The sequence below is a fragment of the Coregonus lavaretus genome (genome assembly GCF_964263955.1).
Source record: "Coregonus lavaretus genome assembly, chromosome: 2".
Lineage (NCBI taxonomy): Eukaryota > Metazoa > Chordata > Actinopteri > Salmoniformes > Salmonidae > Coregonus > Coregonus lavaretus.
In genome coordinates this window covers 5,097,784-5,114,080 of record NC_139989.1, presented here as the reverse complement: position 1 = coordinate 5,114,080, position 16,297 = coordinate 5,097,784, and the positions used below count along the sequence as shown (strand labels likewise).

At 45.9% G+C, this 16,297-nt stretch overlaps 1 protein-coding gene across 2 annotated transcripts in view; it reads left to right on the top strand.

The window, feature by feature from the left end:
• LOC311100138 (LIM zinc-binding domain-containing Nebulette-like) overlaps positions 1-16,297 on the top strand; it is a gene marked incomplete at both ends in the record, with an annotated part of 123,579 nt that overhangs the window by 25,626 nt on the left and 81,656 nt on the right. For both annotated transcript variants that reach the window (XM_084140915.1, XM_084140914.1), the window contains one exon: positions 9,889-9,973. In XM_084140915.1, the coding sequence (XP_083997041.1) occupies positions 9,889-9,973 (85 nt within the window). The remainder of the gene's footprint in view (positions 1-9,888; positions 9,974-16,297) is intronic.

The following is a 16,297-nucleotide window of genomic DNA, read 5'->3' as shown; positions in this document are numbered from 1 at the left end:
GCCCGGTGCGGTACATTCCAGCTCCTCGTATCGGCCGGGCTAGATTGAGTGTTGAGCCGGATGTCATGAGGCCGGCCCCACGCAGCAGGCCACCAATGCGTCTCCTCGGGCCGGCTTACATGGCACCAGCCCTACGTATGGTTTCCCCGGTTCGCCCACATAGCCCGGTGCGGGTTATTCCTCCTTCCCGTACTGGTCGGGCGACGGGGAGCATACAACCAGGTAGGGTTGGGCAGGCTCAGTGCTCAAGGGAGCCAGTACGCCTGCACGGTCCGGTATTTCCGGCGCCACCTCCCCGCTCCAGCCCAGTACCACCAGTGCCTACACCACGCACCGAGCCTCCTGTGTGTTCCCAGAGTCCTGTGCGTCCTGTTGCTGCTCCCCGCACTAGCCCTGAGATGCGTGTCCTCAGCCCGGGACCACCAGTTCCGGCACCACGCACTAGGACTTATGTGCGTCCCCAGGGTCCTGCATGCCCTGTTGCTGCTCCCCGCACTAGCCCTGAGATGCGTGTCCTCAGCCCGGGACCACCAGTTCCGGCACCACGCACTAGGACTTATGTGCGTCCCCAGGGTCCTGCATGCCCTGTTGCTTCTCCCCGCACTAGCCCTGAGATGCGTATCCTCAGCCCGGTACCTCCTGTTCCGGCACCACGCACCAGGCCTACGATGCGCCTCAGACGGCCAGAGTCTGCCGTCTGCCCAACGGGGCCTGAACTGTCCGTCTGCCCAACGCCGTCTGAACTGCCCGTCTGCCCAACGGCGCCTGAACTGCCCGTCTGCCCAACGCCGTCTGAACTGTCCGTCTGCCAAGCGCCGCAGGAGCTGCCCGTCTGCCATGAGCCTGCAAAGCCGCCCGTCTGCCATGAGCCTACAGAGCCGTCCGCCAGACCGGAGCCGCTAGAGCTCTCCGCCAGACAGGAGCAGCCAGAGCCTTCCGCCAGACAGGATCAGCCAGAGCCTTCCGCCAGACAGGATCAGCCAGAGCCTTCCGCCAGACAGGATCAGCCAGAGCCTTCCGCCAGACAGGATCAGCCAGAGCCGTCCAGCCGGGATCCGCCAGAGCCGTCCAGCCGGGATCCGCCAGAGCCGTCCAGCCGGGATCCGCCAGAGCCGTCCAGCCGGGATCCGCCAGAGCCGTCCAGCCGGGATCCGCCAGAGCCGTCCAGCCGGGATCCGCCAGAGCCGTCCAGCCGGGATCCGCCAGAGCCGTCCAGCCGGGATCCGCCAGAGCCGACCAGCCAGGATTCGCCATTCAGCCTGGTGCTGCCCCTTAAACCGGTGGGGGTCATTTGGAGGAGGCTACATAAGCGGGAAGTGACTATGGTGGGGTGGTGGTCTAGGCCGGAGCCAGAACCGCCACCGAGGAGGTATGCCCGCCCAGCCCTCCCCTGTTTGGGGGTTTTGAGGCGCGGTCGCAGTCCGCGCCTTTAGGGGGGGGTACTGTCACACCCTGGTGCTGGGACTCATTATTGTTTATCCAGGGTGTGTGCAGTCTATGTGTTTATGTTCTAGGTTGGGTGTCTAGGTTGTTGTTTTTCTAGGTTTGTTCAATGACTCCCAATCGGAGGTAACGAGTGTCAGCTGTTCGGCTCGTTATCTCTGATTGGGAGCCATATTTATTCTGTATGTTTTCCTGTGGGGTTTGTGGGTTTTTGTTTCTTGGTTACATGTTCCGTATGTCAGTGATTTGTAACTTGAGAACTTCACGTATCGTCTTTTGTTTTGTTTTCGTGAGTACGTTTATTAATAAATTATGTTCACTCGCAACGCTGCGCTTTGGTCCGCTTCCTCATTGGTAGACGATCGTGACACCCACGAAGGACCGCCGCGCCACCTTCCTGTTCAAGTGAGCACAGCACAACAAGGTGAGTCCAAAAATGTCTTGTATGCTGCTGCATAAATTATGTAATATGCCAGGGAGATATGTATACTGTAGCTAAGAAAGTAACACTAAGTGTATGTTGTGTAGTAAGCTGTTAGTAGCCAATGTGCCTCACCCTAATAATTTGGTCCCTTTTCCCCTCTTAATTTCACCTACTGTTCTGACTTGGTGGTGCACATGTAGCCTATAGCCTGTTTTAGAGAAATGTAATCATTGAATATTGTAAGAACTTACATTGTCTGCTTATATGACCCCATTATTTATCCTACAGTTCTGACTTGGTGTACAGGGAGAATACTGTAAGAACGGCCCATGATCTGAATTATGTCGCTGTACATTTAAAAAGTGCTGAACAAATCGTTTTATTGACTATGTCCGTCCTAGCTCACACATTAATATCTTAATCGAAATTACGGATTGCCTCTTATCCGCTCGTCGTCCCCTTATGCAATAGTTTGTACATCTCAATTGTCAGTCGAAACCACATTTGTTTAAGCAAGTCAGCCATATCAGCTATGTTTTTTAAAAAGTCAGTAAATGAGGCTGAATGAACTGTTTCGCTGCCAGACAAGGCTCTGCTGATAGCCAGGTGTAGCAGTGGTAAGGTGTTGGGACTGCTGTTGGGACAGCTTTATGTAGGCCCTAACCGTTTGTGGGGACCGTTTGTCACCGTTATAGTGCAATTAATGTAATGTTTTGTGTTGTGTAGTAATAATAATAATATGCCATTTAGCAGATGCTTTTATCCAAAGCGACTTACAGTCATGTGCCCATAAATTTTTACGTATGGGTGGTCCCGGGGATCGAACCCACTACCCTGGCGTTACAAGCGCCGTGCTCTTCCAATTGAGCTACAGAGGACCACATGTAGTTGCTTTGCTGGCATGCATCTAAAAAAAAATGGGGGGAGTTTGCCCCACCAAGATTTACATGCTAAAATCACCACTGCAATCAACCATCATGATACTGTATGCCTCTTCATACAATTGTACATCTGGGCCACTGACTGGGTTGGGAAGCGACCCTGGTAATAATCTCCTCTTTGAGGCCAGTTTTGCTTCCGCTGTCAGGATTATCAATCGATCACGCATCCATAATTTGTGACTGTTCTCCTGCAGGTCTGGTAATCAATTTTCAATGTCCAGCTCTGGTTTGCAGATGCATTGCAGAGTCCAAAATGTAACACTAAGCATCATCCAACCCAGCTTCTAAAACCATTTATAAGACCTTGGGCATAATGACATGTTAATGCCTTGTTGGCTTCCACATCTTCCCTTGTGGATAAGCAATGCAGTGCATTCGGAAAGTATTCAGACCCCTTCACTTTTTCCACATTTTGTTACGTTACAGCCTTATTCTAAAATGGATTGAATTGTTTTTTCCCCTCATCAATCTACAGACAATACCCCATAATGACAAAAACAGGTTTTTAGAAATGTTTGCAAAATATCACATTTACATAAGTATTCAGATCCTTTAGTACTTTGTTGAAGCACCTTTGGCAGTGATTACAGCCTCAAGTCTTCTTGGGTATGACACTACAAGCTTGGCACACCTGTATTTGGGGAGTTTCTCCCATTCTTCTCTTTAGATCCTCTCAAGCTCTGTCAGGTTGGATGGGAAGCATTGCTGCACAGCTATTTTCAGGTCTTTCCAGAGATGTTCGATTGGGTTCAAGTTCCGGGCTCTGGCTGGGCTACTCAAGGACATTCAGAGACTTGTCCCGAAGCCACTCCTGCTTTGTCTTGGCTGTGTGCTTAGGGTCGTTGTCCTGTTGGTTATTATGGGGTATTGTGTGTAGATTGATGATGAAAATGTTTTATTTAATCAATTGTAGAGTAAGGCTGTAAACATAACAAAATGTGGAAAAAGGGAAGAGCCTGAATACTTTCCGAATGCACTGTAATGCAGGCTGTCCGTGCGTGTGTTGGTGTGGATGTCCATTTTTGATAGAGGTCATGCTAGTTAGTGCATATTTGGATGGTTATATAGTAAGCTATATGTCTATATGTCTGTGTTCAAGCCAGCATGAAAAATGTGTGTGTGTGTGTGTGTGTATTTGTGTGTGTGTGTGTATGTGTGTGTGTGAGCAGTGTGCCCTCAAGCTTCGTTTGAACTGACTTTTGCTCTGTTTCCTGGGGCGGTTAAAAAACCCTCCCACAGTAAAGGGAAGCAAGCAAAGTCATTGTATCTTTCCCTCCTCTTAACGATCCTATTTCTCTGGATCTGTCCTGAGCCAACACATTATGTATTCAACGTTATTTTACAAGGTCAGTTTATTGAGAACTCTGTTCTCTTTCTGAATAACAACCTGGGCAAGAGTCGCAGTGGAGAGGGGTGGAATGAGCCAATTGGAAACTTGTGTTACGAGGCAGGAGAAAGTGACAATTGTGATCTTCACTGAAAGATCTCTATTAGATACTATAGTGTGTCCCAAACCTCTCCTCGAGTACCCCCAGTTGTTAGACTTATTTGATCTATTGCGGAACTAGTACACTAGATTCCACTGGTCATCAAGCCATGAATTGGTTGAATCAGATGTGCTAGGTCTGGAATACATGAAGTATGTGGAATGGCTGGGGGAGCTTTGTTCTGATTTTCTTTCCCCTATTGGAAAAACTCCTGGTACATCTGGCCCTTTGAATTAGTAGAACTTAGAGATTGACTGAGTTGTAGCCTCCCAAAACAAGGACCAAATGGTTGAGTCCTACTGCGTTATTTTGTATAGCGGGCATGCAGTTGATGTTAAAGGCCACACCTTGCTCCCCAGACAGGGGCTATGCTGGGAGGTTTAACTAGAAGTTTGAGTGTGGTTGGAACTAGGCGTTTCTTGAGATGCCACATTTTATGACTTTTTAACCTTTTACTGTTTTTATGACGCAAGGACACACAAAGCGATCTGTTTGTTTAATTGTTTCAGATGTGGCTAAAGTAAAAACATTGTTACCATAGCGAGTGGATGTGCTTTGTGCCTGTATATTCCTGTCCATATACCCAATTTGGTCCTTAAACAGACGTTACTTGTGCTCAGCTGTTGTGACAACATGTATATAACAGAGGTTATTTATGCTCATTTTGTTGTGGCAATCACATATTTCTTTCAAGGTCAAACTGATTGTAGTCGCCATTCTGCTCCAATATAGCAATATTGCTACCAGATGGAAAAAAATTGACATGGTAAGAACCTCAAAGGTAAATGAAATACAAACAGGAAGAAAAAAAATGAGGGATCTCACATTCCAGGATTTTAAAAAAAATGTTATTTGAATGCTGTAGTCCAGGGATAAATATCTTATTGCACCTATCTTTTTTATTCTACCTTGGCTGCCGAGCGAGTGTATGACATCCCACAGAGTGGGCCTTTGTTTCAGGGGATTGGGTTGCGCCGCCCGAACAAAGTGTCCAGCGTTGTCAATGGAGACTGGGTCCACTGAAGTGTAACACTAGGCCTGGAGAGGGGGGAGGTAGAGGCAGCTAAACAGAGGACCTGTAGAGGACAGAGCCCACACACACACTCACTTATACACGCAGGCACACACACACTCACACACACATACACTCTCTCCTCTCCTCAGGGCTTTTAGCTGTCCATGCCCCAGAGACGGTAAACAAAGCCCCACATGAAACCTTTCTCTGAGCCTCTGCTCCTGTGACAGAGACAGCGAGAATGCTTGTTTTGAAGGCACTCTACCTACAAGTTTGGTTTTCCGGAATAGTACCACTTGGGCCAAGTTGTTTACTGTGGTTTGCCTGTCTTTTTTGACATCTTTTAGATGCCCTGTGGCAGGACTATTCAACTCCTGGCCTGAGGGGCCAAACCTTTCTAATCAGGAACTGATTGAGAGCTGTGACATAAACAGAGTGGTATAGTGACTGCTTCAGACCTGGGACACCAGGCGTGTGGTGGTACAAAGAAGAACCAGAAGTACTTGAAACCTCTAGGCCTGGAGTTGAATATGCCCTATGGGGATCACAACCCAGTAAACTGCCAAATGGTCTCCAAGGGATGGAACAGTACTGACATCTCATTTGTGGTGAAAATGAGCTGGAAATAGAGGAAGAGAGTCGATGCACTTCATTGGTCCTCTTGTTCCTCCTCCTCCCTGTATTGTGTAACTCGTCCCATAGAGACGGGTTAAGGGATCTCAATAGTTTGTTTACAGGAAGTAATTGCTGTGTGGATAGTAATGCTACGTACTGACAGACTTTATTGGCGTCACCAATACACAATAACAGTATTAAAGCCTTCCGTAGATATAATGTATTTTCCTCAACAACAATCTGAAAAGTTGTATTTAAGACAGGAATAGTGGGTATTTTGGGTGGCTATCTTGATTTGAGGTGACCTAGGCTGTGGTTAACTGCCTGTCTGTGATTGTCCAGACAATGAGGATTCTGTAATGTTAGTATGAGGTCAGTATACTGTACTCTAGTGAAGCTCTGTAATGTTAGTATGAGGTCAGTATACTGTACTCTAGTGAAGCTCTGTAATGTTAGTATGAGGTCAGTATACTGTACTCTAGTGAAGCTCTTGACTCATCATCTGACATTGCTCCCTTTGTTGTTCAGAGGATCGTATGAGATGGGAAATGGTTCAATGGTTTTTTCGAATCTCCATTAGCTTTTGCCGAAACAGCAGCTATTCTTCCTGTTGTCCACCAAAAAACATTAAACTTGTAAAATAGCAAAACACTGATACACTGATGGACAAGAACAGTCACACAAATGTAAAATACAACGAGATGACCCAGAACAACTTACAATGTACCCTTATCACACCCACAATCTTTGTTTTATGTCTAACCCATTGAGCTACATGGATAAGCTAATAGTCAGGGGCTTGAATTTGTACTGTAGTGGTAGAAGTTCCAGTAGGGAAATCGTATGAACAGTGGCGACAAGGTGACAAAGCCTGGAGAGTTTCAATACAAAACAAGTTAGCTCTTGCTGAGTGAGTGTTCTGTGCGGTCGTTAAGGTCATACTGAGGTCATATTGAGGGGTCTAGTATTTTAGACAGGTAGCAGAAAAACACATCGATCAAATTCTGTACCGTGTAAGTAGGAAAAGCACAAAAGAAAGCTTGATACGTACATTGGCAGCAAAACCTTTCGATAGAAACGGCAGGGAATGAGGCTGAAAGAGAGTGGGAAGCAGTGCCCCTCAAAACACCTAGAGCTCCAGTTTAGTGGAGTGGTCAGACTGTACAGCTGAATATCCTCTCAGCACTGTTCTGAATGACAGCTCTCCAGCCTTTTAAGAAGTGCGTATTTTATATGATTTTATCGATAGGACAGCCATTTGGAGACTGGAGTAGAGAGTGTGTCAGATTTGAACCCACCCCGGCACTGTTATGTGTGCGTTCTGAGACCACCGAGACTACATCACTCTACTGATTTTAAGACCTGGGAAACCCGTCTTTAAAGAACATGTGGGCACCAACCCCTTACTTCCAGTACCTCTCTTTACCCCTACATTTAGTGAGAGATGTTCCAATACTTTGCAAATTCAACTTACAGTATATAAGCTGATTTTTACCTTCCCGTTCACAGGCTTCATTACAATACTTAAAATGTTTACACAAATGTTTGCTTGGTGTTCTGCCAGGCTGTTTTAAATGGGGAGAGATGGGGCTTATAACAGTGGTAACAAGTATTCAGTGTGAAAAACTTGGTCCGTGTAACCCCAGCCTTATGGTTATTGTTAAGGGAATGGTTGTTTACAATCTACCATTGTAAGTTTTTGTTTTTGATGTTTTATACCAAATAACAAATATTATTTTAAGTTTATTTGTGGAAATAGCAAAACCAGCAGAAATAGGAAAGATAAATTAACCAAGATTATTTATACCATAACACACAAATCAACATGTATACTCAACAACTTTAGCTACAACTAAGAGCTTTTCACACTACTGAGCAGAACTGAGCCGAGCTGGCCTGGTTACGCATTCACCATAGCTGTTGTAACCGTGCTGAAAAGGAGATCTCTCTCCTCCATCTCTCTCTCTCTTTCTCAGTCATCTACAACAATCTCTCTCACTATCTGTCTCTCTCTCTCTCTCTCTCTCAGTACTCTGTCCATCTCTCTCACTATCTGGCCCTCTCTCTCTCAGTACTCTGTCCATCTCTCTCACTATATGGCCCTCTCTCTCTCTCAGTACTCCGTCCAGCTCTCTCACTATCTGGCCCTCTCTCTCTCTCTCTCTCAGTACTCTGTCCATCTCTCTCACTATCTGGCCCTCTCTCTCTCAGTACTCTGTCCATCTCTCTCAGTACTCTGTCCATCTCTTTCAGAACTCTGTCCATCTCTCTCAGTACTCTGTCCATCTCTTTCAGTACTCTGTCCATCTCTCTCAGTACTCTGTCCATCTCTTTCAGTACTCTGTCCATCTCTCTCAGTACTCTGTCCATCTCTCTCAGTACTCTGTCCATCTCTCTCAGTACTCTGTCCATCTCTCTCAGTACTCTGTCCATCTCTCTCAGTACTCGGTCCATCTCTCTCAGTACTCAGTCCATCTCTCTCAGTACTCTGTCCATCTCTCTCTCTGTCTGTCCATCTCTCTGTTTTTGATGTTCTCTCTAGACTCCCATGTGTGCAGGCTGTGACTTTTGCCAGCTCCACCTGGCATCCCTATTCACAGCCCGTGAGGGATGAAGTACGCTCAACCACTTCATCCCTCCATTCTTTCCTACCTCCATCCCTCTATCCCTCCATTCTTTCCTACCTCCATCCCTCTATCCCTCCATTCTTTCCTACCTCCGTCCCTCTATCCCTCCATTCTTTCTTACCTCTATCCCTCCATTCTTTCCTACCTCCATCCCTCTATCCCTCCATTCTTTCCTACCTCCGTCCCTCTATCCCTCCATTCTTTCCTACCTCCGTCCCTCTATCCCTCCATTCTTTCTTACCTCTATCCCTCCATTCTTTCCTACCTCCATCTCTCTATCCCTCCATTCTTTCCTACCTCCATCCCTCTATCCCTCCATTCTTTCCTACCTCCGTCCCTCTATCCCTCCATTCTTTCCTACCTCCGTCCCTCTATCCCACCCAGGCAAACACATTCAAGGGCCCTGCTGCCCTTCAGCCCCTTCCAGCACCCTCTCAAGCACAGACACAGACCTGCTATTTCCTCACTGGACATGGGGCAGATCAGATGGATAGTTTAGGTGTGATTTCCATGAACCCTATCCAACCAAAGAATTTTACTTTACGTTTTCATCATACATTAATTTTACAATAAGCTTTATTGAACCAATTTGCACTTTACTTGGACCAAACATGCAATCTTGAAGCTCAAGAAGACCAATATTGTGTGTGTGTGTGTGTGTGTGTGTGTGTGTGTGTGTGTGTGTGTGTGTGTGTGTGTGTGTGTGTGTGTGTGTGTGTGTGTGTGTGTTGTCATACCATCATTGAAACCAAAAGGCAGTGGGCAGAGCCTAGTGTTTCCCAGGTAACAGTGATATGTTTGTCACCTTTGTTCAGGTCATTCAAAGCCTCCTTTGTCAATGTTGTCGGTTTGTTTTATGAGATAAACGTCATTAGGTCATAGCTGAACTTTCAGCTTTTAGACTTTTCAATAGGCAATTGTTTTAGGAAGCTTTGCCTGAGCCTGTTATGTCCCATTCACATTCTACATGTTCTATTCTCAACACAGTGTATATCTGTATAGGTTTCATGGGAGCATTTTATTTGATGATTGTTCTTAAAAGTTGCCCATATGCCAATAGGGCTCAGTTGTTATAATTGTGGGTCTGACAAGCTAGATCCTTTGTGAATACCTCAAATGTAGGAGACAACCTTGCACTGAAATATACATGACACTTTAACTTTTGGGAATCAATTAGCTGAATTCCTACTTTAATATTAAGGACGGTAAACATAAAAATGTCTCCATTCTTTGCCATTAGATTATAAGAGCAAATAATGTGTGCAGAGGAGAGGAAACATCTTCCCATAGTAGTAATTCAATCTTCACATATGTCCCCCATCCCCTCTCTCTCCAGGCACTACCCCAAGCAGTCCTTCACCATTGTGACTGACACCCCAGAGAACCTGAGACTGAGACATCAGAGTGAATTGCAGAGCCAGGTGAGACGGCCTTCAATTTTTGTGTATGTCGTCAAATTCACATCACTTTGAGGTGCTGGGCTGGAAATAATCTTGTAATAATGAAGGAACAAGAGGATCCAAATGTCTTTGTCATCACAGAGGTGTAACGTAGCCACACCAGTGAAACACCACTCCCATGTTTTGTTCCTTTACTATACCTCCTATTTTGCCTGTATCTGGCTGTCAGAGCCCTAACTCGCCTGTACAGGGACACGCAGCCAGGGCCCATCTGTCAAAGAAACACAGACACACACACACACACACACACACACACACACACACACTGGGTGTCTACCCACATGCCGGTCCCTTGGCTCAGCACACAGCCAAAAGGAAGAGACAGGAACATCAAAGAGAGGGAGGGAGGGAGGGAGGGAGGGAGGGAGGGAGGGAGGGAGGGAGAAGGAGGAGGAGGAGGAGGAGGAGGAGGAAGAGGAGAAGAGCTCACTGTCATGTGAATTTCTATCTCTAATTCAACCTAAGCTTGAATCATTACCAGAGGTTGTAAGGCTCTGGTTTTAATCATCAATGATTCAAGGTCCACAACCCACAAGTATTTATCTGTATATTTATTCATGGAGAGCTCTGGCGCTAAAAACACATACATACTGTTTTTATACCTCTTGACAAACAAAGGCACTATGCTCCTCCCACCTTTAGGTGGCTTTTTTAAACAGTTCCCGCCTTCTCCTTTACCCTTGAATGTTTAGTACCCCCTCTGTTAGTGGGTTGACACTACATGATAATTCGAATATCGTATACACATTTCTACTGTATTTGGGGTGAAATCCTTTAGTCATTATTTTTAATACACAAATTAATCTATCACTCACTCACAGGATCTGTCTGGTTTGGCTTACCCTGAATCTCTGGTCTGCAGAGAGCTGTATTGTTTTCATTCTACAGTCATAGAGACTGTGTATCATCAAATGGCATCAAACATGTGCCTGGAGACATGGATAGCTTTATATGTATTCAGCTTTAAATTATCTGATCACAAGCAAGGCTCTCAGCGATTCCTCTGTAATGATGAGCTTCTGACTGTCAGAATCATCAAGGTACTCTCATCATCCTCTTCATACAGATTATGGGATTGTATAACTTTTATTAATCATCGGCAGCTTCCATTCCCCCGCTCTCACATAGGCTCATGTATCCATAGCCGTTTATCAAATGATGTAATCTATAGCTACAGATCGTTTGATTGTTAGTTACTTATACGTGCTATTTAGCAGAGGCTTTTATCCTTAGCATCTTACAGTAGTGCGTGCATACATTTTTGTGTAGGTGGCCCCAGTGGGAATCGAACCCACAATCCTGCAGTTGTCATTGCCATGCAACTGAGCCACACACAGCCACTTTACTTCATTTACGTCATTTACACAAGGCGCCGACGAAGATGGCAGCCTCATGACTAGCTCTTAGGAAACCTTGCGGTATTTTGTTTTTTTATGTATTATTTCTTACATTATTAGCTCAGAAAGTGTTTTGTATCATTACATACAGCTGGGAAAAACTATTGGATATCAGAACGGCGGTAACTCACCAGCATTACGACTTTCCAGAAGCAGATCCTTTGTTTGCTCTCCCCAGGGCAATTGAACTGATTCCAAAGGCTGACACGAAAACATCGCCGGCGGAGGAGAGGCACTCAGAGCGGCCTGCTGGTTCGACTTAGGAGGCGCGCACACCACCCACCGCTTCCAAGTATACTACTCGCTAATGTTCAGTCTCTGATTAACAAGGTCGACGAGCTCCGGGCAAGGATTTCTTTCCAGAGAGACATCAAGGCCTGTAACATACTTTGTTTCACGGAAAACATGGCTCTCTGGGGATATTCTGTCGAAATCGGTCCAGCCAGATGGGTTCTCAGTTCATCGTGCAGACAGGAATAAATATCTCTCCGGGAAGCAGAAGGGCGGAGGTGTGTGTTTCATGAAAATGATTAACGACTCATGGTGTAATTGTAGTTACATACAGGAACTCAAGTCCTTTTGTTCACCCGACCTAGAATACCTCACAATCAAATGCCGACCGTACTATCTCCCAAAATAATTTTATTTGGTTATAGTCACGGCCGTGTATATCCCCCCTCAAGCCGATACTACGACGGCCCTCAAATAACTTCACTGGACTTTATGCTAACTGGAAACCACGTATCCTGAGGCTGCATTTATTGTAGCCGGGGATTTTAACAAAGCAAATTTGAGGACTAGGCTGCTGAAGTTCTATCAACAAATCGACTGTTGTACTCGCGCTGCTAAAATCCTCGACCATTGCTATTCGAACTTCCGGGATGGTTATAAGGCCCTCCCCTGCCCTCCTTTTGGCAAATCTGACCACGAATCCATTTTCCTCCTCCCTTCCTATAGGCAGAAACTCAAACAGGAAGTACCCGTGCTAAGGACTATTCAACGCTGGTCTGACCAATCGGAATCCACGCTTCAAGATTGTTTTGATCACGCGGACTGGGATATGTTCCCGGTAGCTTGCGAAAATAATTTAGACGAATATAGTGAAACGGTGACTGAGTTTATCAGGAAGTGTATAGGTGATATTGTGCCCACTGTGACTATTAAAACCTACCCTAACCAGAAACCGTGGATAGATGGCAGCATTCACACAAAACTGAAAGCGCGAACCACCGCATTTAACCATGCAAGGTGACTGGGAATATGGCAGAATACAAACAGTGTAGCTACTCACTCTGCAAGGCAATTAAACTGGCAAAACATCCGTATAGAGACAAAGTGGAGTTGCAAATTCAACGGCTCAGACACAAGACGTATGTGGCAGGGTCTACAGACAATCACGGACTATAAAAAGAAAACCAGCCACGTCACCGACACCGACGTCTCGCTTCTAGACAAGCTAAACACCTTCTTCGCCCACTTTGAGGATAGCACAGTGCCACCGACGAGGCCCACTACCAAGGACTGTGGCCTCTCCTTCTCCGTGGCCGACGTTTAAGCATGTTAACCCCCGCAAGGCTGCCGGCCCAGATGGCATCCCTAGCCGCATCCTCAGAGCATGTGCAGACCAGCTGGCTGGTGTATTTACGGACATATTCAATCTCTCCCTTTCCCAGTCTGCTGTTCCCACATGCTTCAAGATGGCCACCATTGTTCCTGTACCCAAGAAAGCAAAGGTAACTGAACTAAATGGCTATCGCCCCGTAGCACTCACCTCTGTCATCATGAAGTGCTTTGAGAGACTAGTCAAGGATCATATCACCTCTACCTTACCTGTCACCCTAGACCCACTTCAATTTGCTTACCGCCCCAATAGGTCCACAGACGATGGAATCGCCATCACACTGCACACTGCCCTATCCCATCTGGACATTAGGAATACCTATGTAAGAATGCTGTTCATTGACTATAGCTCAGCATTCAACACCATAGTACCCTCCAAGTTCATCATTAAGCTCGAGGCCCTGTATCTGAACCCCGCCCTGTGCAACTGGGTCCTGGACTTCCTGACGGGCCGCCCCCAGGTGGTGAAGGTAGGAAACAACATCTCCACTTCGCTGATCCTCAACACTGGGGCCCCACAAGGGTGTACTTCCGGTTCACCCATGACTGCGTGGCCAAGCACGCCTCCAACTCAATCCTCAAGTTTGCAGACGACACAATAGTAGTAGGCTTGATTACCAACAATGACGAGACCGCCTACAGGGAGGAGGTGAGCGCTCTGGGAGTGTGGTGCCAGGAAAATAACCTCTCACTCAACGTCAACAAAACAAAGGAGATGATCGTGGACTTCAGGAAACAGCAGAGGGTGCACCCCCCTATCCACATTGACGGGACTGCAGTGGAGAAAGTGGTAAGCTTCGAGTTCCTTGGCGTACACATCACTGACAAACTGAAATGGTCCACCCACGCAGACAGTGTGGTGAAGAAGGCGCAACAGAGCCTCTTCAACCTCAGGAGGCTGAAGAAATTTGGCTCTGCACCTAAAACCCTCACAAACTTTTACAGATGCACAATTGAGAGCATCCTGTCGGGCTGTATCACCGCCTGGTACGGCAACTTCACCGCCCACAACCACAGGGCTCTCCAGAGGGTGGTGCGGTCTGCCGAACGCATTACCGGGGGCAAACTACCCGCCCTCCAAGACACCTACAGCACCCGATGTCACAGGAAGGCCAAAAAGATCATCAAGGACATCAACCACCCGAGCCACTGCCTGTTCACCCCGTTATCATCCAGAAGGCGAGGTCAGTACAGGTGCATCAAAGCTGGGACCGAGAGAATGAAAAACAGCTTCTATCTCAAGGACATCAGACTGCTAAATAGCCATCACTAGCACATTAGAGGCTGCTGCTGCCTATTGAAATCACTGGCCACTTTAAGAAATGGAACACTAGTCACTTTAATAATGTTTACATATCTTGCACTACTCATCTCATTTGGATATAGTGTATTCTATTCGATAATATTCTACTGTATCTTAGTCCATGCCGCTCTGTCATTGCTTGTCCATATATGTATATATTCTTAAATTCCATTCCTTACTAGATTTGTGTGTATTGGGTATATGTTGTGAAATTGTTAGATATTACTTGTTAGACATTACTGCACTGTCGGAGCTTTAAGCACAAGCATTTCACTACACCCGCAATAACATCTGCTAAACACGTGTATGTGAGAAATAAAATTTGATTTGATTTGATGTCAACATTCATCCAACTTTATCAGGGTTTACACGCACACACACACACACACACACACACACTGTAACAACCAGTGGAAAATACCATCTTGTCTCTGCTTCGCACACAAGCAATCCATTCTTTGGCCTGTTTTTTGGAGCGCATTCTCAAAGGCGGCGGCGCGTCAGTAATTTGGTTATTTAAGCTTGAGGTAACTAATCTAAGGGGCCGATAGGGCTCCGGCTCCACTGGAGATTTCCCTGATTAACCTATTGTTCTGTTTACATGGCCCCAAAGAGATAGGATCAAGTGTTTTAAAAAAAGAGTTGTTGAAGGAATATTTCTTTTAACATTCCTACTCCTAATTTCAAACTACACCAACAATTGTTTCTACCTGTTTCTTTTCGGTGCATCACAATCTTTTAAAAAAATGTTTTAAAGGAGAACAGAATTCCGATCTCCTTAGGTCTTTTTATTATTTTGATGACAGGATATGAGCAGAAGCAGGGAGACAGAGTAGAGGGAGCATGGTGCGTAAGGCTCATGCGGAGATCGAACCCGGATCCCCACCACCATATGTGACCGACCGCCTCAATTCGGTCTTATGTACATTGAATAAAAGTAGAGACTCGGAGCTAGAAAATGGCATATCATACACTGCAGTTTAGGAACAATGGGAAAATAATTCTGCTTTGAAAGTTGATAAAATTGTAACCCTACTTTTGAGAAAATGGCCCTTGAATGTTTTGGTACATCTACTGGAGAGCTCTTCTTTGTCTACACCCAATCAGCACCGTTCACACCCTCTTAAGCCCCACCCATCTCTTTAAGGATTCACATACTCCTCCCTTGGCATTTTTCCTATTTTGTTGCCTTACAACCTGGAATTAAAATTGATTTTTTGGGGGTTTGTATCATTTGATTTACACAACATGCCTACCAGTTTGAAGATGCAAAATATTTTTTATTGTGAAACAAACAAGAAATAAGAAAAAAAAACAGAAAACTTGAGCGTGCATAACTATTCACCCCCCCAAGTCAATACTTTGTAGAGCCACCTTTTGCAGCAATTACAGCTGCAAGTCTCTTGGGGTATGTCTCTAAAAGCTTGGCACATCTAGCCACTGGGATTTTTGCCCATTCTTCAAGGCAAAACTGCTCCAGCTCCTTCAAGTTGGATGGGTTCTGCTGGTGTACAGCAATCTTTAAGTCATACCACAGATTCTCAATTGGATTGAGGTCTGGGCTTTGACTAGGCCATTCCAAGACATTTAAATGTTTCCCCTTAAACCACTCAAGTGTTGCTTTAGCAGTATGCTGGTCATTGTCCTGCTGGAAGGTGAACCTCCGTCCCAGTCTCAAATCTCTGGAAGACTGAAACAGGTTTCCCTCAAGAATTTCCCTGTATTTAGTGCCATCCATCATTCCTTCAATTCTGACCAGTTTCCCAGTCCCGGCCGATGAAAAACATCTCCACAGCATGATGCTGCCACCACCATGCTTCACTGTGGGGATGGTGTTCTCAGGGTGATGAGAGGTGTTGGGTTTGCGCCAGACATAGCGTTTTCCTTGATGGCCAAAAAGCTCAAGTTTAGTCTCATCTGACCAGAGTACCCTCTTCCATATGTTTGTCTCCCACATCAGTCTCC